Source organism: Antennarius striatus, chromosome 21 (genome assembly GCF_040054535.1).
Source record: "Antennarius striatus isolate MH-2024 chromosome 21, ASM4005453v1, whole genome shotgun sequence".
Taxonomy (NCBI): Eukaryota; Metazoa; Chordata; class Actinopteri; order Lophiiformes; family Antennariidae; genus Antennarius; species Antennarius striatus.
In genome coordinates, this window is record NC_090796.1 from 5,510,953 (window position 1) to 5,533,670 (window position 22,718).

General features: G+C 41.8%; 1 protein-coding gene and 1 pseudogene across 1 annotated transcript; one reads left to right on the forward strand and one right to left on the reverse strand.

Annotated features, from left to right (window-relative positions):
- Positions 1–6,948: 6,948 nt before the first annotated feature.
- On the reverse strand, positions 6,949–8,564 carry LOC137588842 (solute carrier family 2, facilitated glucose transporter member 11 pseudogene; annotated as a pseudogene).
- Positions 8,565–9,828: 1,264 nt separating this feature from the next.
- LOC137588258 (RNA-binding protein with serine-rich domain 1-like) lies at positions 9,829–16,410 on the forward strand. Its single transcript, XM_068305210.1, has 7 exons — positions 9,829–9,931; positions 10,651–10,797; positions 11,369–11,539; positions 12,604–12,706; positions 13,667–13,820; positions 13,996–14,137; positions 14,256–16,410. Coding segments are annotated over exons 1-7 (819 nt in total). The 5' UTR covers positions 9,829–9,929; the 3' UTR covers positions 14,356–16,410.
- The last annotated feature ends 6,308 nt before the right edge of the window (positions 16,411–22,718 follow it).

Here is a 22,718-nt window from a genome sequence, read left to right on the forward strand (position 1 = left end):
CACTTGTTGCCTATAACCACAGTTTTATAGTGACAATACCATATTCATGGAAATAAAAATTCTTAGACACAACCAGTTTAAAACACACATTAATGCTCACACTGTTTGACACAGTTAATCAAGCAAAATGGCATACATGGGCCAATTGAGGTGGAGAGAAATGTCCATGCTGCTAAAGGAGAAAATCATTAGTTTAAGTGGATGGAGGGGGATGATAATATATGCAGGGGTGGATTTACTTGGATATGCACAATACTATTAGTAATACAAGCAGCAGCAACAGTGGAAGAAGAAGAAGACAAATCCTTTTTGTTATCACACAATTAGGATTTTTTTGCGCACATAACATCCATCTCTTTCTTCTTCTTCCATATAGGACTTAATTCACACGTGAATACACACACACAGACACACAGACACAGACACACACACAGACAGACACACACACACACACACACACACACACACACAGACACACACACACACACACACACACACACACACACACACACACACACACACACACATAAAGGACCTATCCACATGCAATAAAGAGGGAATTGTCGCCTGATGAAATGAATGTCAGCCACATGATGGGGTTTTGTCTGAGTTGAACTGGCCACCCTCTGGTCCCTAAAAGCAGACCTACTGCTACCCCATTACATTTTCTGATGATTATAGACTCTTTGTTTCCTTCCCCTTTTAAGGCCTGTCAATAAATGCTGTGGTTGGACACCCAGAAGCATGAACTTGACAAAACCCCAGCCCTGAACAAATTCTCTGGATCCTCTGGAGTGGTTGTTATGTTGAGATAGAATAACAGTCACTTACCTGGCCACCACAAGGAAACTCCTCATTCGGGGGATAACATCTAAATCTCGTTATGATTTTGCTCTGTCTGCGCCTTTCACTTATCAAAAAAGAACTCCGATTTACATTACATTTTGATTCTTGCTGCTGCTAGATGTAGGAGCCACTAATAGGAGACGCTGAACAGAACCTTGAGGAACACGTGGTTATAAAAAGGTTACTTATCCATGTGCTATGCAGTGTCATAAACACATTAAATTATAAATAAAACATAAATATAAATAAATAAATAAAACATAAATATTTCATTTATCAAACAGCATGTTTCACATGTAATTGTGCTTACAATATGATGTAATGTTAGAGATAGTGACTCTAGACGTTGGTATTTATGCAGGTGTCTCTAAGGCTTTTATATACTGTATATCATCATACGAAGTCTGCTAACCAAGATGAATCTGCTGAGCTGGTCACTTAACGCGATCGACAGAATTTTTTCCACTAGATCTATCGGAACTGGTGAGCGCCATTGTCCAGATGGGACTTTTTTGGCTGGCTACATGCTGGACAGCTGGGATACTTTCAAAACTATGTGTCTGGCCCCATAATAATCGGGATAACAGCACTGGGGTTTGGTGTTTTCATGCTGCACCGCAAGCTGAGAAAAATGGGATTACAACAGACCAAAGCACAAGAGGATTCCGACCGAGCAGCAGAGGCAACGGCCAGGGTGTATAAGGATGCTATGGCCATCATGCTGAATGATGCCATAGACAGGATGAGTGACCGGCATGAGGAGTCCAATGCTCGGCTCAAGGAGGATATCACCCAAAAGCTGGAGAAATGGGGAAAACATTTGGATGTGAAGGCCAGAAACCGTGATGCTAAAAGCCAGTGATTAGGAGTATGGAAGGCACAAAAAGCAACATCAACTCAGCCACACAAAGCAAGTCATTCCAACGGTGATTAAATAATACATTTGACCAGAAACAACCCTTGAAAGGAATAACAAAATGAACATTAACAAAATTGGGACTCTTCTCAAGAACTGACAAAGAGGTGTGCAAAGACACATGCCTATTGGACTAAATGGACGGATCAAAACAACAATGTACCAGAATAAAATAATTGAAACCGATTTGTGACATGCAATGTATGAATTGGTTGACAATGTGCTGTAATGAGAAAGATGTTGTTGATCTAAGGGGCGGGAACCTTACAAGCCAATGGCTTCTACCCGTCAACCCCTTTTTTTCTTTTCGGATGATGTTGCTGATGTCTCAACACTGATGAAAGTAAAATCTGTTGTAGTAACATGTCTGGAAAGAAGAAAATAAACTGAATAAATAGACTGTGTTGCTGCAAAAAATGTTTGGACACAATAGACATGATGCAAAAATATGATTATCACCATGCAATGCATAAATGTTTCTGATAGGCTTAATATCTACATTTCAGGACCCAGCTGCTTGTTGTGTGTGTTGAATCAAGTCACAGGATGTTGTCGGTGACCGCTCCACAAACATTCATAATTTTATTAATTGTTTGCCAAAATTAGCCACAGTTAACATAACGGTGGAAAATTCACACTAAGAATTTTCATGTGCATTCTTCTATATCAAATATAAAGCATATTTTAATTGACTGGCATGTGTCCACCAAAAACAATCATCGATGGAGACTCTAACAACATAGCTTCAGTTGATTTTGACGGACAATATGCACTCATGACATCTCAGTCAAGTAGATTATTAAAGAAATATTTTACCACTGGAAATATGGTGTCAGAAAACGTATCTATGCTGTAGAAAGAATGCAATTATTTGTGAAAGAGCTGCATAAAAGGGGGACACAGAGAAAAAGGCAGCAGGGTTTCCTTTTGTTCAATCTGGTGGGTGACATACTGCCAGTAAATTATATACAATTTTGGATCGAACAGGAAACATGATGGCTGGCAGGTGGTAATAAAATAACTTAGAGTGCATCAAAACGTACAAAAATGTGCTTTTGAAACCATTTAAGTTTAGAAAGGCAAGGATCTTTGATCTTGACAATCTTTAATCTTGCAAATGAACAGGATGTTCTGGGAGCAGGAAACCAGAATTTCAGCCATTATCATTTAGTTATTAACCCATATTATGGTTGAAAGTTGATGAACTTTGCTGTTGCACTTATGTTCTACTCAAGCCTTTGGAGCATACCTATGCCAACAATTGGCAGCACGTCCCTCCAGATATCATTTTTGTTCTCACACATGTGAAGACAGCAATCACAGCCACACGTGGTAAAATCTGGTGGCTAATATCTCACCACCAATCACTTGGTGATGGTAAAAAAGGACAGCTGAAAAGCAATTTCAGCACTATTTCAATGCAAATCATGTTTTTAAATGTTAGGTAATGAAATTGTGTAAAAGTCATGAAGATCAAACTATAATTGCAGATTATTCTTTCATGATGTAAAAAAACCACTTATAGGATGAAAGTTAAAAATTGTAATTTGCTTACATATTAATGGCTTCAGTATTCCTGTTCTTTGATGTCCCTTTTCTGCTTTCCTTTTGTTGCTCTATGTTTGTGAGTTCCTTCTTTAAATTAAGTGGTCTTATTCGCTAGATACTGTGAAATCTATTTGACTTGACCCTGCTGCTCTTTTGTTGGAAACTGTCAATTGCCATGCATATTCAATTAAGCGGAGCTGTGAAGAGATTGCCTGTTTTTTATACAACAGAATACCGAGGTTGGGGAAAATGGAAGAGGAAAAATGTTTGAAAAAAACAAAACAAAAAAACAAGACTGTGGGATGAGTCATCAGCAGATAGAAGAAGAGTGCAAGAAATCATACCAGTGGATAGAAATGACTTGACTGGATCATGGCAGCATGATAGCAACAGTTATCGGATCCAGGCAGGGGTCTTGTTCAGTGCAGGCTGTACAAAAAAAGACTCAGACACAAGTTCCCGAGCAGCTGTCAGTTAACCAACCAGACATGGGGGAGGTTATGACAGCTGACAGCAGTAACATCGGATAGAAGGAGCGTGAAAATATTGAGAAGCACCAGGGGCTGAAGGAACAACTGGAACAGATGTGAAAGGTGAAAGCCTAACTGGTCGCAGTAGCAATAGGAACATTAAGAAATATAAACCCTCCCCCCGAGACTGGAAAAGTGGCTCCAGGTACATCTGGGGTCTCTGAGCAGAGTGAAGTCATAGGAACCGAAGCCTCCTCGTGCATCTGTGGCCTGATGGAGGAGGTAACACACCTCCCCCCTTGTGGGCTAAGAGGGATGGAAGAAACCAACCTGAAAAGCAATCAAAGGTAACTCTTAACTCCCCCAGAGTTCCGGCACTCCAGCTCTGGTTGCCAAAGGAAACCTGCACCCTTAATTTGAAGAGGCTCAATGTTTCATGAAGCATCTCAAAGCCTGCTTTAACATAGAAGAGAACAAACAAACCAGAGGCACCACTCATTGCCAGATAGGTTCAGAGAGAGATTTACTTTGAACTGGCCGGTTCGTGAGGAATACATTACAAGAGATGTTAATCAAGTCGTTTCTCCTCCAGTTCTTCATCATATTTTACATCATTCTTGATTAAGAACTGGCCATTACAGAGGCAGTGTGGGTGGTTTGTGCTTTTATGTCTTTACTGTATTTTGATTTTATGTGTACTTTTATTAGTGCAAAAAGGGTAGATTTAGTCTTTTAAAGAGGCAGAGTAGCTGTTTCCCTGTTTCTAGGTTTTAAGCTAATAGGCCACTGGTCATACTCATTCAGAATTATCTAGAGTTTACAGTAGAGTGAATCATCACCTCATGGGGATTTACGTAAGAAGTCAAAACAATATTTTTTGAAATATATAAAATATTGCGTGTCTTCTGATGCTTTTCAATTAATTTCTTACCGTAAAGTGACAATGAACATAAACAGTCATGATTGCTAGATTCTTAAAAGCATCAGTCAGGAAACCAAACACATCTGAACCAGATATTGAATGTGTTTGGATATTCTATTTTCTATTGTATTGTTTTTTTTTAGTTTTAGGACTTCATTTTCATCCATATGAATTTAACTATTGCAGAATCTTTTTGACACTTTGATCTCTAGGATTTGGCCCTTATTCTGAGGTAGAAAAAAATATCTGTTGTTGCCTTAATAGTGGCCATTCTAATTAGAATTTAGTGTTTTTGTTTTGGGTAAATTTGCAGGATGCAGGCATTTAAACCTATGGTGTGGAACTTAGTCAAGCAGTTCGAATTGAACAAGCACTGTTGATGTGTTTAAGTGCCATCGGCTCTATCATTCTCCCTGCAGCTGTAATAATGTAAAACGAAATCCACTCTCCTGTCGCCTTCAACAACTGAATTAATGAATGAACGAAGTGCAAAGAAATTCATTGACTAATGTGAAGAGAAAACAGAATCAGTAACCAAATAACAGACAGTCATGAAGGGTAGCACCTTTATGTTTGCATATACTGTATGTAGAAATTTCTCATTGAATAAATATCAGTGAATAAATAAATTCATTGAGGACAATATATATTCTTTAAAATATATCCTGAGAGTCATACAGACAGATGTTTTCAGAGTTGTAAAGCTAAAGAACATGGGTGAAAACAAGTCTTTCATTGCAGAGGTGATAATGACCAGTTTCTTAATTCATACAGAGGCTGTAACAGATGGCCGACAGAAGGATTTTGAGTTCACAGCTGTCGTATTTGAAGTGCCATTTTCTCCCTCTTTCGGAAAAAATAAATGTTTTTTGTGTTACAGAGGAGAAAGTAGAGGAATGATAATGGTGCCATCTGCTGTCTGAAGTGCAGAACAACGTTACACACTCATGCCCACAACCAGGCATTTGATGACATTAGACAGCTGAGGTTGTAATGATTGCAGGCAGACTTGCATGAGATGCATTTACATACTGACATACGTACTAACACACTTGGATTGTTGAACAGGATTTCACACACTTAACTGTATCACAGAGCAGAAGAGACACATCAGCAAGAAATTAAACAATACATAGCATTATCTATCCAGAACAAAGGTTGAGTTGGAATGGATACCAATGGCGTGATGTTACTACTGTGATAGAACAAGGTTATTATTTCACAATGTTTAGGCAGTTCAAGTAGTGCTTGATATAAGTTTTGCAGCTACGTACATTTCACCTCACATCAGCTTCCCTCTTCTTTATTTGCATGCAGGTATCATGCTGTGAATACCTCAATCAGGACAGGCTAGATCAGTTTTCTCGTTGATTAACCGCTTATATATAAATATTATATATGGCTGTACAATAAAATTATATCTGATCAATTGCACTGATTAAACCCTTGCCATGAAGAGTAAAAATACATAGCAATTTAAAAGCTGGATTGTCTTCAGTTTTTTCTCACAAGGCATATTCCCTTATTAAGCATGTTAATGTATTCATAAAAGGAAGATTTCATGGATTTTAAAGTTAAATATGATTGTCATGCAGGTAGTCTAGTCCCTATAGAGAGTGTGGACAGGTGCACGCTAGTTTTGGAAAAGCCGTCTTACATTCAGCCGTAATGTGGTGACAGAGATGCCATCAACATAGCATGTCATTTCTTCACATTGCATCAGTCAACCTCTTCTTCCTCAGCTGGAAATGCTCATACTTTGCATTTTCCGTCCTACTTTTGTGGGAACAAAAAAAAATGTTTGACTGACTTAAGAAACCAGCATTCCAGCATTGGCCAATCATTACTCTCTCATAACATTACATTTCATCAGTGATGCAGTAAATTACTGAAAGTGCATTAAGGCAATATTCACATAAACAGTTTGAACTGGCTTGTTCTTGTTCCAGTCTAAATGTAACAACAATTCAATTTTGATCATAAAAATCATATCTTTTACAGGCAAATCTGACGTACTTCCATGTTATGTTTGCATATACTGTATGTATATGCAGTCACTGTATAGCAGTGAGCGGACAAACCTGATTGGTGACCATGTGAACAGTTAAAGTGGCTTTTGCAGAAACGCATGCTCCAAACAGCAACTTGTCAAAAACAAACCACAAGAGAACAGATGATTAAAACAATACAGATCATTTGCTGTTCACCCTGTTTGTTTTGATTCCACTTTCACATGATGCCATATTTCAGAGTTCAGTCTTGATGTCAAGCTGAGGGTCAGGATTGTGCACTGAGTTAATGAAGCTGGAGGCTTTTCGCAAATGCTGGTCTTCTCCAAGTCCATCTCTCTGTATGTCTGGTTTCTTCTTCTTCTTCTTGAGTCCCTTCTTTCGATCGTACTCTGCTGTAATCTCAACCAGTGTCTTGCCCTTAGTCTCTGGTAAAGTCAGTCCTTGAAAAATGGCTGACGTCAAACACACAACTAAGAAAGGCAGAAAGCAGAAGTTTCCAAAACCCTGGATGATAAAAGGGAACAGCATTCCCACCAAAAACAGGCTGAACCATAGCAGTAACCCATAAACCATATAAGCCGCTGGTCGAGTTGCCTGGTCGAATATCTCGGCCGGTAAAACCCCAGTCACCCCAGCAGGGCCCAATCCAAAGCTCAGGATGTAGGCAAACATACATGCGATGCTGAGGTAGGGCATCCCAGGCACCCCGCGTCTCTGGAGGGTTAGAGCTACAGTGAAGACCACAGTCAAGCAAGACATAAGACTGTAGCCGCCAACGAGTAGGAACCTACGACCCAAACGTTCGATCAGCAGATTGCACACAATAGCAGCAGTGAGCTCACAAGCCCCCGTACCTAAGGTGACATACTGGATTTCCTCTGCAGGGATTCCTGCTGCCATGAAGATGTAGGAGGCATAGAAGTAAATGGCGTCGTTGCCACAAAGCATCATGGCACTGCTGGCAGCGATCACAGTCCTGAGCTGGTGTCTTAGGTCTGGGTTCTTAAACAGCGACCAGAGTGTTACGGCAGAAGCTGAAGATCCAGGGTTGGAGGCTGTGGAATTCAGTTGCTGCTCCTGAAGCAGCTCCTCTACCTCAGTAGCAGGAACCTCCCCACCACGAAAGCTAGCGAGGGCCCGCATGCACGCTTCACGGTCTTCACGGTCAATGAGAAGGTATCTGGGGCTTTCAGGGAACCAAGGAAGGGTGCATAACTGGATCAATCCCGGCAAAGCGTTACTAGCTAGTAAGTAATGCCAAAGAGGTTCTGAGCCCAGCAGCACAGTGAGTCCTACCACCTGACCCAGGAAGATTCCAAACGCAGTGAAAACAGCCGAGGAAAAGGTCACAGCGCCCCGGAGATGTTTGGGCGCGCTTTCTCCAAAGTACATAGGTTGGACGCTCATGCTGATCCCTGAGTTGATGCCCACCAGAATCCGGGCAATGATGAGCATCTCAAATGATTTGGCAACTCTGCACGTTAGCACAAGCAGGGCTCCAACAAACAAGAAGGAATTGTTCAAAAGCAGAGTGATCTTCCTCCCAAAGCGGACAGCTAGGGGTCCTCCCATCAAGGATCCCAGCAGACCCCCCACCGTGAACGCTGACACGATCACAGTCCACAGCAAGGTCACCTGAGTGGCCTCCAAGCCAGTGCCCCATCGGTCCACGTAGCTGTCGTTGATGAACCTACTAATGTGGAGGGTAGGAGCGTTGATGATGGATATGTTGTAGCCGTACTGTAAGGTGCCTCCGATCGCAGCAGCGCATACTGTCAATGCGAGAGTCCTGTGGGAAGTTTTCCTGGTTTCACCGGCTCCACAGTGGTTAATCTCAGCGTCGGCCATGAGTGTCCTTCACTGTGTCACACAGCACTAAATTCTCTATATTACCGTCCGTAGAAGGCTAAAGCTTAATAAATACCGGTTTCGTTTACTAATCTATAGCGTGTATTACATTTCCAACCCACCGCTGGGCTACTGTCGAAATGACAAAGAAGTAAATGTTTCCTCAGTTCAGCCTGCCAGGCTGCTTCCCCGCCAACCAGGTACGAAGACTGACTTTGCCGGCTGCATCACGTGGTCCTCGTCTGAGCATGTGGCTTCACAAAATTACCCTGACAGTCTAAATTTCGGGATCAAAACCCCATATCGTGTCACAATGTGCGTCATCTTTTTACGACTCCCGCATGGGGGTGGAGGGATGTGAACATGGTGCGATGTGAATGTGTTTGTGCGTGCGTGCGTGCGTGCGTGCGTGCGTGTGTGTGTGTGTGTGTGTGTGTGTGTAATCATGAAAAAATAAATTAATGGTAGGTCATATGAGCATGAAATCCAAACACTGAACATCCATATTAAAAAAAATAAAGAAAAAGACATGAAACATTTAATTTTCGGTGTCTTTAACGATGTGGAAGATAAAGATGATGAAGATGTAACATTAACACCCCATAGATTAGGATTTCACGTCATGTCAAAACAGCTCAGCAAATCTCAGATGAAGCGAACCTCCTGTTCATCCTTTGTGCAGGTGAGTGTGTGGAACGTTGGCTTTGCTTTTTTATGTGCTATTTGTATTTGCTTTTACGCTATGATGCTTTGGTTGCGTTTCATTTCTCCCTCGTTTTTATTTGCAATGCAGTTTCCGTCCATGCAACTAAATTATGATGTGCAGAATGCATTTATGTGCGTAGGGACAGTTCAGGTCAGGTTGAAAGTTAGTACTGTACTAACTACTGTAAGTAGACTATAGAATACCCCTGAGAACACCGGGTCACAACATGTCAGTTTTTTCATGTGTTTTTTTTTTTTTAAAATTATTGACGGGTTTGTCCCCTGAGGATAAAATTCCATCAGCAGAGGTAGAAATATAAACAGTAGAGGGGGTGATCCCTCCAACAAATCGTGCCCTGGGTGTGTGTAAAGATTCTGTCGTTGATTGGCGCTACTTACTAACTTATTACCTCTCGCTTGCTTACTAATTTATTTATAAGAGCCACCGCAGAGCTACTGTACAATTAATTTGTTCCTCAGTAAAGCCAGTCAAGCTGGCTCCAATCATCGAATCATTTACGAAGACTGACGTTTGTGAACGGCATCAGGAACCCTAACAGTCAAATTGTCGGGATTAAAACTTCCATATCACGCTTAAAAAAACTGCCCTTTCTGATTGCGTCATCTTTCTGCGACCGTTACCTTTGCTAGACGCTGGAGAAATGTGAGTAAAACTTCTGTCACTGATTGGCGCTTCTTATCAACTTATAAAAACCCCGACATGAAGATATTAACGTTAAAGTTGCATTAAGTGCACTATTTTCGATTCAAACATGCGCATTCAAACATACACTGAAACATTTAACTAGTCCCCTGTTAGCTGACGGGCTAATGCTAACGTTGTTAACACGCTATGTCGTATATATAATGAATTTAACGTTATTCAACTAATTCCAAAGGCTTAAAAGTAAAAAAAACTTAAAACAATTGCATTGTCTGAACGGTAAAGTGAATATTTTTGTTTCTGGCTATAAATTGTGTTTATTGGGTAATGTACTAGATACTGTGTGTTTTCATTAAGCGACACGAAGTATATAATTTATTTTAAGAACTGAAGAATTTAAGAAGCAGAAAGATGTAGAAATTATTATGAATTCTTTGTTCACAGGTTCAGGAGAAAATCCATTTTTAAAGTCTATTGTTGTATTTTGAAATTAAATGTTTGTTTTTTTTAATTCAAATTTATGTTTTATGATTAAGCACAAATAATTATGCAGCATTGACGTTTGCATTTGGATCTTTGATAACAAAATATTAGTTTTAACTAAGCACCAGTAGATTTTTTTTTACCTATATATCTGTAGCATGTTGTAAAAGTGTGCAACTTCATACTTCCTACTTTTATTGCGTTCCGTAAATCTTAACTTTCCTCTTCTGTGACAGGGCGCCTTCTCCTACAATGAGGAAGGAAGATGACCCGAGTAAACAGCGAACTAAGGAACAGTCCGGAGTCACAAAAGAAGGAGCTGACAAAACCCGGGGCCGACAGAAGAACCGCTCAAGGCGCGGTGTTTCCAGCGGAAGCAGCAGGTCAGTACAGGGCTCGAAATTGCGCCCATTTTGGTCGCATATGCGCCCAAATTTTTATCAGTGCGACTGTTAAATATATTTGGGAGCACCGGTAAGACTAGGGGAAAAAATCTGGTGCTCATTTTTTTGAGACCGTGCTCCTGCGGTCCTGCCAGGAAAGAATATGAGCACAACTGCGGCTGCTCTCCTGGGCGAGGGAGATAGGCGCGCGGAATGGAGATGGATGGAGCGGTCTCTATCGCTCCGTCACTGCCTTCCTTTTTGGTAGGTGCTCCTAAAGTCCTTGCTGGTGCTACTAACTTCTAAATTTGGGAGCACCAGTGCTACCAAGAAAAAAAGTTCATTTCGAGCCCTGCAATAACTTTGAAATAACTCTAAATGCTTCCAATAGTTGGTCGGCTGCATTTCTGCCACAATTCAATTAAATTGCATGAAAAGAAAGGTTTGCCAAAAAGTTCTTGGTAGTATTTTATACTGTGGTTTGACACAAGGTAACAGCAACACTGTTTCATTTCATACATGCAGTGGAAGGTCGACCCTTCTTCCAGCCCTCACATTTGCTTTTGTTCAGGTCCAGCAGCAGCTCAGGTTCCAGCTCAGGTTCTTCCAGTGGCTCCAGCTCCTCCAGTAACTCAGGCTCATCCAGCTCCCGCTCCTCTTCCTCCTCATCCTCGTCCTCATCTTCCTCTTCACCGCACCCCAGCCGGCAGCGCTACAACAACAGACGGCGCTCACGATCAATGTAAGAAATACATTAAACCACAAAAAGTGTTTGTATTGTTTTTTTAGGTGAAGTTATGTAAAGTACTTCTTAGTACAGTAATCCCTCGCACATTCACGCTTCCAGATGCCGGGCTTAATCTCTTCGCCGAGTTTTAGTAGGTAGTCACGTGATACTCTATGCGCATGCTATTGGCTGACAGCATCCGGAAGTGCGCTGCATTCCGAGACTAATGGAACACAGCGCACTTCCTTGTATTAAAGAAACGTGCTTTAAACGGTCTATAGAGAGTGAGAAAAGTTAATACAGATATAAGGTGGTTTAATATCATTATGGGGAGGGTTCATAAACGTTTAAATTACTGTAAATATTTAAAAAATGGTTTGTCGCAATATCACAGAATTTCGTTATTTACGGGTGGTCCTGGAACGCATTAACCGTGAGTAACGAGGGATCACTATAGTCGCATATTTCACTTAGGAGATGGCAGTTGGCATGCAGACAAGAATACCAGTTTAATAAACCTTACTGTGTACTTCTGTGAATTTTTCTAAGAGCAACCCAAAAATGGCACATTTCAGTAAATAAATGTCATTTTAAAGCTATGTTGTATTTACAATAATCAAACATCAACCTTTTACCGCAGTGTTTTATTATAGTTTTTTCCAAAGTCACATGATAGCACTTCAAATGTGGCTGATCAAGATAGTGATCAACTTGCAACTCTTTGGTTCTGGTAATATTCTTTTTGTAGAGTCTGCATGCGAAGGAAGGACCTAATAAACTTTAAAATAACTAATATTGACTTTTAAACAGGTTAAATAAGTTCTGCTGCTGCTTCATGTTCACAAAATTACATTGCTTAGGTATCATATCAGTTCTTCTGCTACCACTTTAAGCATACCACCTGTGATCTGCCCTAGTTAATAGCTGCCTATGACCACACATGACTCTTCTTTATCATTTCAGGAAATGATAATGAAGCGTATGATTTATTTAATTTTTAATGAAATGATATATATCATACTACACAGCCAAAGTTATTGAACTGAAAAAAATTAACTGGTATGTAAATGTTGCTGTAGATCAAAATCAACAAAGAGGGACACCAGAGACCGCCGGCGTAGGAGCCCGACACCCAAACCCACCAAGATCTATCTGGGCCGGCTGACCACAAATGTCATCAAGGTGAATGTTGAACCACAGGACTGACCTTGTAATGAAGCTCATCAAGATGGTGCTACTGCGTTGTTCTGGTTCAGTGTGGATGTTTTTAGATCCACAACATATCAAATTGCAAATAATATGTCCTAATATTTTTTGTCAAACTTTGCTAACACATCAAACATACTCAAGAGTGGTGAATTTTAGTCCAGTGTATACTGCATTTCCATGGTAACAATTTAAGACTAGTCAGAAGAAAAGGTTTAGTTTCTCCAGTTCATCTTCACTCTGTATTACTTCTTTGACGTATCGTTCTTGTTCATGATGGATCTTTTGCTAGCTACTAAAGAAGCTTTTGTTAGTGGTCAGATGAGAAGCTTGAGTTGGTTATTCTGAGAAACTAGTGTCACACAAAAGCTTTTTGTAAGTCAGTCTTCTTTTTATTACTTCAAAACTTGCTTAGTTTTCATCTTGATGTCGTGTGACTTTTCCATTTTTCATTGTCATTATGTTGATTTTTACTTTTTGGCAGGTAAACTGAAAGGATTATTTCCACAAATATATTAATTTCAGTTGTTTCCCAATGGCTGTTCTTTTAGTGATATTTTTTTTTATCACACATCTCAGTGTTGTGCTAGTGTTGTCCATCTGTAACTTGTGTGTAATGTTGTGTCCCACGCTGTTTGCCCCTTGTCGTTAGCTTCAGGTTATTGAGATCGGTGAGTCGGTTGTGCCGCAGCAAAATTTTGTTCCTCTCACGCTGTTAGTCAACAGTTCCACACTGTATTCAAATGCATGTTTTTGGCTATGTCCAGGCAACTTGACGTGACAATGGGAGTTTATTGTTTTTATGCTCAAGTTCTCATGTGGAGCAATTCAGTAGATACAAGAACCTAAAAAACACTATGGTTAGCAAAAAGTGGATGATCATCCAGTATCAAGCATATTGGCAGATTTATAAGTATTCGCCTTTGTTTTTTGAAGGAACACATTCAGGAGATTTTTTCCACCTACGGCAAGATTAAGATGATTGACATGCCCATGAACCGCAACCACCCCCACCTGTCCAAGGGCTACGCCTATGTGGAGTTTGAGACTCCTGAGGAGGCAGCAAAAGCCCTGGAATACATGAATGGAGGTAAGACGATGTGTTTCCTATACGATTTTATAATTCGGCATCAGATGAGGAGTCTCCAACACTTTTTATATTGTTGTACCTACACTAATGTCACAAGTTAAGATAATTATTTTAATCACGTTTAAATGCCAAATGTTGACTCTTGTTTGTAAACTTGATCTATTTTCTTGTGTAGGTCAGATCAATGGCCAGGAGATCATGGTCACAGCTGTCCTGGCTCCCACTGTGCGTCCTCCCCCTCGAAGGTTCTCTCCCCCTCGCCGGATGCCTCCCTCAATGCCAATGTGGCGACGCACACCTCCTCGAATGCGGCGAAGGTGAGAGGATGTAACTGATGTCTTGTTTTTAGAAACATTTCTACTTTTACTCATGATTTTTTTGATAATATTGTCTCAGTCCCTCATCATCTAAGATTTTTCCGCCTTTTGCTCCCAGGTCTCGGTCACCACGGAGACGCTCCCCAATACATCGCAGGTCTCGATCAACTGGCCGCCGCAGACACCGGTCACGCTCCGGTTCCCACTCCTCTCGTTAGTGATAAGGAACCTCCTAATCCTCCCCGCTCTGTCATCTTGATCTGTGTGTCCAGACAAATGTGATTTTTTTTGTGTTTATTTTGTTTTGGATTTTTTTTATAACTGGCTGTTCAGCACTTCAGTGATGAGAACACATGCACCAAAGTCAATACATTGTCCCTGAGTACATCCTCCACTGATTTATTTCCCATTTGCCAATACTGGGTTTTTCTCTATAAATCCTCCGTGATGTTTACTGGTTGGTCTCAGTTCGATCAGTTGATCTAGTTTTTACACAAGTCGCAAAGTTATGTTTGGCTGACTGAGGCATTAGCTCCATGACTACCATAGAACAATAGGAGTGAGAAAAATATGTAGTAACAAAGTTACTAATAGTACAAGCACCAAAGCTGGCGCATAATTGTGTGTCAATGGGGGTGTGTACCAGGCATTGACAACGAGCGCTCAGTAAATGCAGCAGCTGATTCCGGCCATTTGACTCGTGAGCACAGGTTACAGTGGTGAGTGTGAAATGGAGCTCCAATAACAAAATTGATGGCAGAGTGGTAGATAACAAAGTGTGTGAAGAAGAGTTTTAAGAGGCTGTGAGGAGAACTGTAATTTTTACCAGAAGGTGTTTGGCAGAGTGAGTTACTGAGGATTTACAGTATTGCGATACAGAAAACCTATTTGGGATTTATCTTTAGTTAGTAAAGTGTTGCGTGTTTCAGATGTGAGTGACTTGCCTAACCAGGTGCCCTGGTATTTGTATGAACAAACAAAATCAGTTGCAGAGCCATTAGGAGAAGTAATGGATAGAAGGCAGTGGTTTTGTGCGAGTATGCATTGTGTTCTATTTGTGTTTAGTAGTTAGTTCAGATTGGAGAAGGCGTAATCACTGCTATCAAAACTGGTTTGAATTGAGGACAATGCAGTGCTTAGACAGAAATTAGACATTTAGACAATTGTGTCGTTTACATACTGGTGGATCCCAGCATTTCCTGCAGCGTGAACAATATCATTTGCATAAATATTGAATAGTGGTGGGCCCAAAGTAGATGCTTGTGCTTCTTCTTTGGATATGGGTGGAGGGGATGACAGATGACCCTCTACTCTCACAGATTGAGAGCAACCAGCACAATAGTTTCTGAACCAAGACCAACACCTCCCAGGCCGACTTTCATCTCCAAGTGTGTCCAGCAGACTACAATGGACTACACTTAATGGTGTTTTTGTTGTTTTTTTTGTTTTGTTTTTTGCAACATTCAGACTTTATTACCAAGTTAGTAACAACTGGCCTTGTGTTTTCTAAACAAAATTAAATCGGTGTAAATTAAGTGAAATTACGATTAACATTTTAACAGTCACCTCTAGTTTTCATTGACGTGGAGTTAGCATGGAACAAACGGTCCAGTGGGACAAGTTGATTGATTCTGTCTTGTGTTCTCATCCCTGAAGCAACATGTCGTTCAAGCGTAAAGTGGTTGTGGAGACATATACTGTACAAAATGTCTCAACAACCAAGATGTTCACTTTCGTTTCTGTCCACTGTAATCAATATTTTTACAGAGTTACAGATTTTGTATGGTCCTATCAATCATAATTTAAGTTTCAAATTAAACTTTTGCTTCTGTAGCCATGCTCACAACTTGTGAGGGATGTTCTACCACACCACAGCAGCTGGTGTTTTTTCGGTGTTATACTCACAGCGACAAAAACCAGTTAGCGATACTGTTTCAGTAGGAGACTGATAGTGGTGTCATTACACGATCAGCACATGAAGGTCAAAGGGTTATTTTTTGAATTGCTTTGGTATCAGTTCTGGTCTGTCTCTCCAACTGTTTGTTGTTGTTTTTTTGCTATATTCAGACATGGTTTTAGTTTTATTCAAGGGCCAGTCATGTTGACTTGGTCTCATCAGTGATGGAGATGTGACTTGCTGGGCCTGATGTCTGTGTGCATTTCTTTTAATTCAATTTTCCTTTATTTTATTTTTATTGCTGGCTGTTTGGTTCAAACAAGTGTTTGACAATAAATTCCATGGATCAGCCTGTACACACATTTGTCTTGGGGTTTTTTTTTAAATATGATACACTTTTTTGTAGTTTTTCTACTTGGAGGACACAAAACTATCAGTCCCAGATGTTTCAAAGTCTTGGTAAACATTGAGAGTGCAACTCAACTTCTAGTTATTGATAGTCTACTGATATCAGCAGAGGAATGGATCAATTTGCAAAGAAACTGGGAAAAAATATTCAACTAATAAATTCATTCATTCATTTTCCAACCCGCTTAATCCGCTAACGCAGGTCGCGGGGTAGCCAGTGCCTATCCTGGCAGTCTCAGGGCGTGAGGCGGGGGACACTCCGGGCATGACGCCAGTGTACCGCGGAGCCACACAGAAACAAACAATCGTTCACACACACACTCACTCCTATGGTCAATTTGGGACTGGCGAATCAACCTGAAGCGCATGCTTTTTGGAGGTGGGAGGAAGCCGGAGAACCCGGAGAGAACCCACGCAGACACGGGGAGAGCATGCGAACTCCGCACACAATAATTATCTATTTTCTAGTAGTAAAGGCAAAGCAGTTATGCTGTACTATTCAAGTGTCATTGTCTCCCAGAGTAAAGGAAAAAAGCACTGTGTCTCCCTTTGGAGAAAAAGGCAAGAACATTTTTTCCTTCTTCAGTCAGTGTAATGTAGTCAGTTTTTTGTAAAGGACACCACCCTGTGGCTTATTTGTGCTACTTCATCGAGCTCATCAAACAGGTGGTGCTCAGCTCTATTTTCAGACACTGAAAAATTCAGGTTATTATTCTCATGTTGTCTTTAGGTATTCTTTTTGTGACATTAAATCATTACTTGTTATTCTAAATGATCAGTTTCATTTTTGAAACATGGTACCAGGTATCTTGGGTGGAGGTAGTGGAGGGTGGAGGTGGTTACAGATGTTCCCTTGCAGTGATGACAGCTGGATGACACCAGAAAAACAGGAGCACCTCTTAACTTGAATGGCCTGTGAGTGATTGGCCAACAGGAGCATGTGACACCTGTGATTGGTTGGATGGCAACAAATCTAAAGTTAACCGTTTGTGAGCACTTATGATATAAAGCACGCGTGTAGAAATATCATCTACTGTCAGAACTTTTGCTGATCATCGGTTTGGAGGACAGCGGAAGAAAATAAAACTTACAGAGGACCATTTCTTGGAAAAGACCACAGCCACCTGGATATTTTTGAAGAGAACTTCTAGCAACTTCTTTTTTTTTGATAAATCATTAGTTAAGATAAGTTAATCCTTTATTGTCCCACAGTGGAGAAATTTATGTGATCGTGGCAGCGGGGGGGTTTATACATAAATACTTAAATAATACACATACATATTAACATATGTAACATGAAAAATATTCACCGCTATGCTCCTATAGGATCAGACTGCTGTGGGACTCCCTATGTGGTACTAAGCTCCTCACTCCTCTTCTTCTCTACACATTAATGTCTCACTAATTATTTTCACTATCATGAGTTCTTCCCTGGAGTCTTTGTGGTTTCTCCTCTTGCAGGTTCCTCCTGGACGATCAGCTGAGATAATTTTCAGGAAATGTTTATTACTATTGTCAGTTTCAAGTTATTTCAATGACCATTGTAGGTTTTTCTTTCATTAACACAAGGGTACCAAAAATATTATCCATATTCATGTACCTGTGCAAAAATGGAAAACAGAAAAGTGACTCTTCTGCTTGTTGGGGTGAGACAAAAAAAAAATCATCTTTCAAAGCCTGATTACAGCAACTTTTGAGATTTTTTCATTTAAAGAATGCTCAAAACTGATGCAGAGGATGAGTTAAGCTGACTTTTGTTGTTCAGTTTATGTCAAATCACATGTTGGATTCTATATATCAAGGATATTGATCTGGTTTGTTTTTCACTAAATATGTTTTAGATTAAATTTAGTTTGTGTTTTCCACTTTTAATATATAATGGCAATATAAAATGTTTTATTTTAAGAAACAGTCTCTTAAAATAAAACTGTTATATTTTAAGAAACTGAGTGCATTTATTAGTGACCAGCTGATGTAAGTCAGAAGCAGTAGGACTGTTAGGGATGGGGATTTAAAGTGAATTTTTGATTCTGGAAGCAGTTGACAAATAGTGCTGAATGAAATGGAAAGTTTACCCAACATTCCATGGTGACGCTTTGTTTTTTCACCAACAAGATATCCGTCCTTCTGCAGCTAGATGTCGACATGTCCCTGAAAAGTTGGAAAACTCTTAACACTGTTTTTACCAAGATGAACTATGAAGCCAATAAAGATGATAAATCCCTAAACTGAGTTCGATTTGCTAACCATGTTCTAAGGATGTGATTGGATATGATGAAGTTTCTCATTCTGAAATATTTCCACTCATATCTATTTTCTATGAAACAAAGTTTAAAACATATAGCAAAGAAGTCCATCATTAATATGTGAGTTAATAGGTAATGCAGTGTGGACGTTTTGAGTCTGCCCACTGTTATATTAAGTTACCACACAACAATAATGTTACTCTTCAAACATGTTTAAGAGTAAATCCTTCATTCTGAAGGATTTCTTCACATCCCGAGGTTTGGATTTTCTCTGTGTGACTGAGGTGTGGCTGAGTGTTGATGAGTCCAGCGCTTTCACTCAACTCTTACCTGACGACAGATGCTACTTTAACTCCCCGCGGACTACTGGCCGAGGAGGAGGAATAGCTACTGTTTACAAAAGTCAATATAAATGTAAGCAGTTATCCTTATTATCCTCGTTCACCAGCTTTGAACAGAGCCTTTTTGAACTGGTCGCTCTCAAACTGTGCTGTGCGCGGTGGTCTATCGGCCTCCTAACTATAATAAGGACTTTTTGAACAAATTTTCTGACTTCCTGGCTGAAATTATGCCTAAATATGACTGTGTCCTTGTTGTTGGTGATTTTAATGTTCACATGTGTTGTCCTGAAAAGCCAATGGCAATTGATTTTTTGAACTTCATTGACTCCTTTAATCTTGTGCAGTCTGGGTCTGGACCCACACAAGAACATGGACGCACACTCGATCTTGTTTTATCGTATGGTTTGCCTCTTTTTAACCTAGAGATCTGTGATGCAATATTTTCTGATCATATGCCTGTGCTATTTGAGGTTACTCTTGTCGCTAATACAGTTAAATCTGCCGCTGCTTCTCGGCGCTGTCACGTCATAAACCCTTCCACTGCTGTTCACCCGCCCTGCGCCTCACGCAGGCGCAGGGCGGGTGTTGGGATACTCACAAGCCCCCGGCTGAGTGCCGCTGTGTTGGAGTTTACCCCGGTGGATGAGAGGGTCGCCTCCCTATGCTGTGGGAGGGAAAACTGACTGTTATTTTTGCGTACGCACCAAATATCAGTTCAGAGTATTCGGCCTTCTTGGAGTCCCTAAATGGGGTCCTTGATGGGATCCCTGCAGGGGACTCCATTGTTCTCCCGGGGGACTTCAATGCACATGTCGGCAATGATGGAGACACTTGGAGGGGCGTGATTGGGAGGAATGGCCTCCCTGATCTAAACCCGAGCGATGTTATGTTGTTGGACTTCTGTGCTAGTCACGGATTGTTCATAACTAACACCATGTTCGAACACAAGTATACTCATAAGTGTGCTTGGTATCAGAGCATCCTGGTTCGGAAGTCAATGATCGATCTTGTGATTGTATCATCTGACCTTCGACCGTGTGTTTTGGACACTCGGGTGAAGAGAAGGGTAAGCTGTCAACTGATCACCACCTGGTGTTGAGTTGGGTCCGTTGGCGGAGGAAACCTTTGAATAGACCTGGTAAGCCCAAACAAGTAGTGCGGGTGAACTGGGAACGTCTGGAGGAAGACTCGGTCCGCCAGGCCTTCAATTCACACCTCCGAAGGAGCTTCTCATGCATCCATGTGGAGGCTGGGGGCATTGAACCAGAATGGTCGATGTTCAGAGCTTCCATTGCTGAAGCTGCAACTGAGAGCTGTGATCTCAAGGTCTTGGGTGCCTCAAGGGGCGGTAACCCTCAAACACCGTGGTGGACCCCGGTGGTCAGGGAAGCCGTCCGACTGAAGAAGGAGGCCTTCAGGGGCATGTTATCCCTGGGGACTCCTGAAGCAGTTGCAGGGTACCGACAGGCCAGAAGGACTACAGCCTCGGCTGTGATGGAGGCAAAACAGAGGGTGTGGGAGGAGTTCGGAGAGGCCATGGGGAAGGACTATCGGACGGCACCAAAGTTGTTCTGGAGGACTGTCCGACACCTCAGGAGGGGGAAACGGGCGACCATCCAAGCTGTATACAGCAAGGATGGGACACTGTTGACCTCGACTGAGGAGGTTGTTGGTCGGTGGTAGGAACACTTTGAGGAACTCCTGAATCCAACTTCCCCAACTGACCCGTCCTCTGTTGCAGAGGCGGAGCTGGAGGATGATGGGGGATCAGAGTCAATCTCTCGGGGTGAAGTCACCAAGGTAGTTAAACAACTTCACGGTGGCAAAGCCCTGGGGGTTGATGAGATTCGCCCAGAAATGCTGAAGGCTCTGGGTGTTGAGGGGCTGTCATGGATGACACACCTCTTTAACATTGCGTGGAAGTCTGGGACAGTGCCGAAAGAGTGGCAGACTGGGGTGGTGGTTCCTTTTTTTAAAAAGGGGGACAAGAGGGTCTGTGCCAACTACAGCGCCATTACAAGCCTCAGCCTCCCTGGGAAAGTTTACTCCAAGGTGCTGGAAAGGAGGGTCCGGCCGATTGTCGAACCTCAGATTTAGGAGGAACAATGTGGGTTCCGTCCTGGTCATGGAACAACGGACCAGCTTTTTACTCTTACAGGGATCCTAGAGGGGGCTTGGGAGTATGCCCATCCAGCCTACATGTGTTTTCTAGACTTGGAGAAGGTGTACGATCGGGTCGCCAGGGATATACTGTGGGAGGTACTGCGGGAGTATGGGGTGAGGGGACCTCTCCTCAGGGCCATCCAATCCTTGTACGCCCAAAGTGAGAGCTGCGTTCAGGTTCTCGGCAGTAAGTTGGACTTGTTCCGAGTAGCTGTTGGCCCTCGCCAGGGCTGCGCTTTATTACCAATTCTGTTTGTGATTTTTATGGACAGGATATCGAGGCGTAGTTGTGGTGAGGAGGGGTTACAGTTTGGTGGCCTGAGGACTGCATCGCTGCTTTTTGAAGATGATGTGGTCCTGTTTGCGTCATCGACCTGTGACCTGCAGCACTCACTGGTCTGGTTTGCAGCCAAGTGTGAAGCGGCAGGGATGAGGATCAGCACCTCCAAATCTGAGGCCATGGTCCACAGCAGGAAACCGGTGGACTGCCTTCTCCGAGTGGGGAATGAGGTCATTCCACAAGTGAAGGAGTTTAAATATCTTTGGGTCCTGTTCACGAGTGAGGGAACAATGGAGCGTGAGATTGGACGGAGAATTGGGGCAGCAGGAGCGGTATTGCAGTCGCTTTACCGCACTGCTGTCACAAAGAGGGAGCTAAGCCGAGAGGCAAAGCTCTCCATCTACCATATACTATCTACCAATCTTCGTTCTTACCCTCACCTATGGTCATGAGCGATGGGTCATGACCGAAAGAACAAGATCGGATGCAAGCGACTGAAATGGGCTTTCTCAGGCGGATAGCTGGTGTCTCCCTTAGAGATAAGGTGAGAAACACTGCTGTTCACGAGGGGCTCAGAGCAGAGCCGCTGCTCCTTCGCATGGAAAGAAGTCAGTTGAGGTGGTTTGGGCATCTAGTGTGGATGCTTCTGGGACGCCTCCCTAGGGAGGTGTTTCTGGCGCGTCCAGCTGGGAGGAGACCTCGGGGCAGACCCAGGACCAGGTGGAGGGATTATATCTCAACGCTGGCCTGGGAACGCCTTGGGGTCCCCCAGTCAGAGCTGGTGAATGTGGCCGGGAAAACGCTGCCCCCGCGACCCGACTACGGATAAGCGTTGGAAGATGGATGGATGGATGGATGGAGTTTTAAGGTAGAGGCAGCATCGTAGCGCGGCCATATTGGACTGTTTGCCTTTCCAGGTTTGCTAGCTAACACTTCTACACTGAAGATAAAATGCTAATTTTGCAATTCATGTGTCATTACAAGAAATTTGGTAAGCTAAAAACATATTTCAGAATATGCTGGCCATGAAATAATTTAGTTTAAAACAAAAGTGTATTTGTAATGATATCTTTGTTACTGATACTGGATTATTGAATGTCTTATTGTTATTGTTAAAAATTTTGTATGTATTATGTGCAAAATGGTTGAATACAATAAGTGAACAACAATACAATAAGTGGTTTTCCTCAATTCTCTCTCACTATCATTTCCCTATTTAAGGGCACAACACATGGATGCGTAAAGC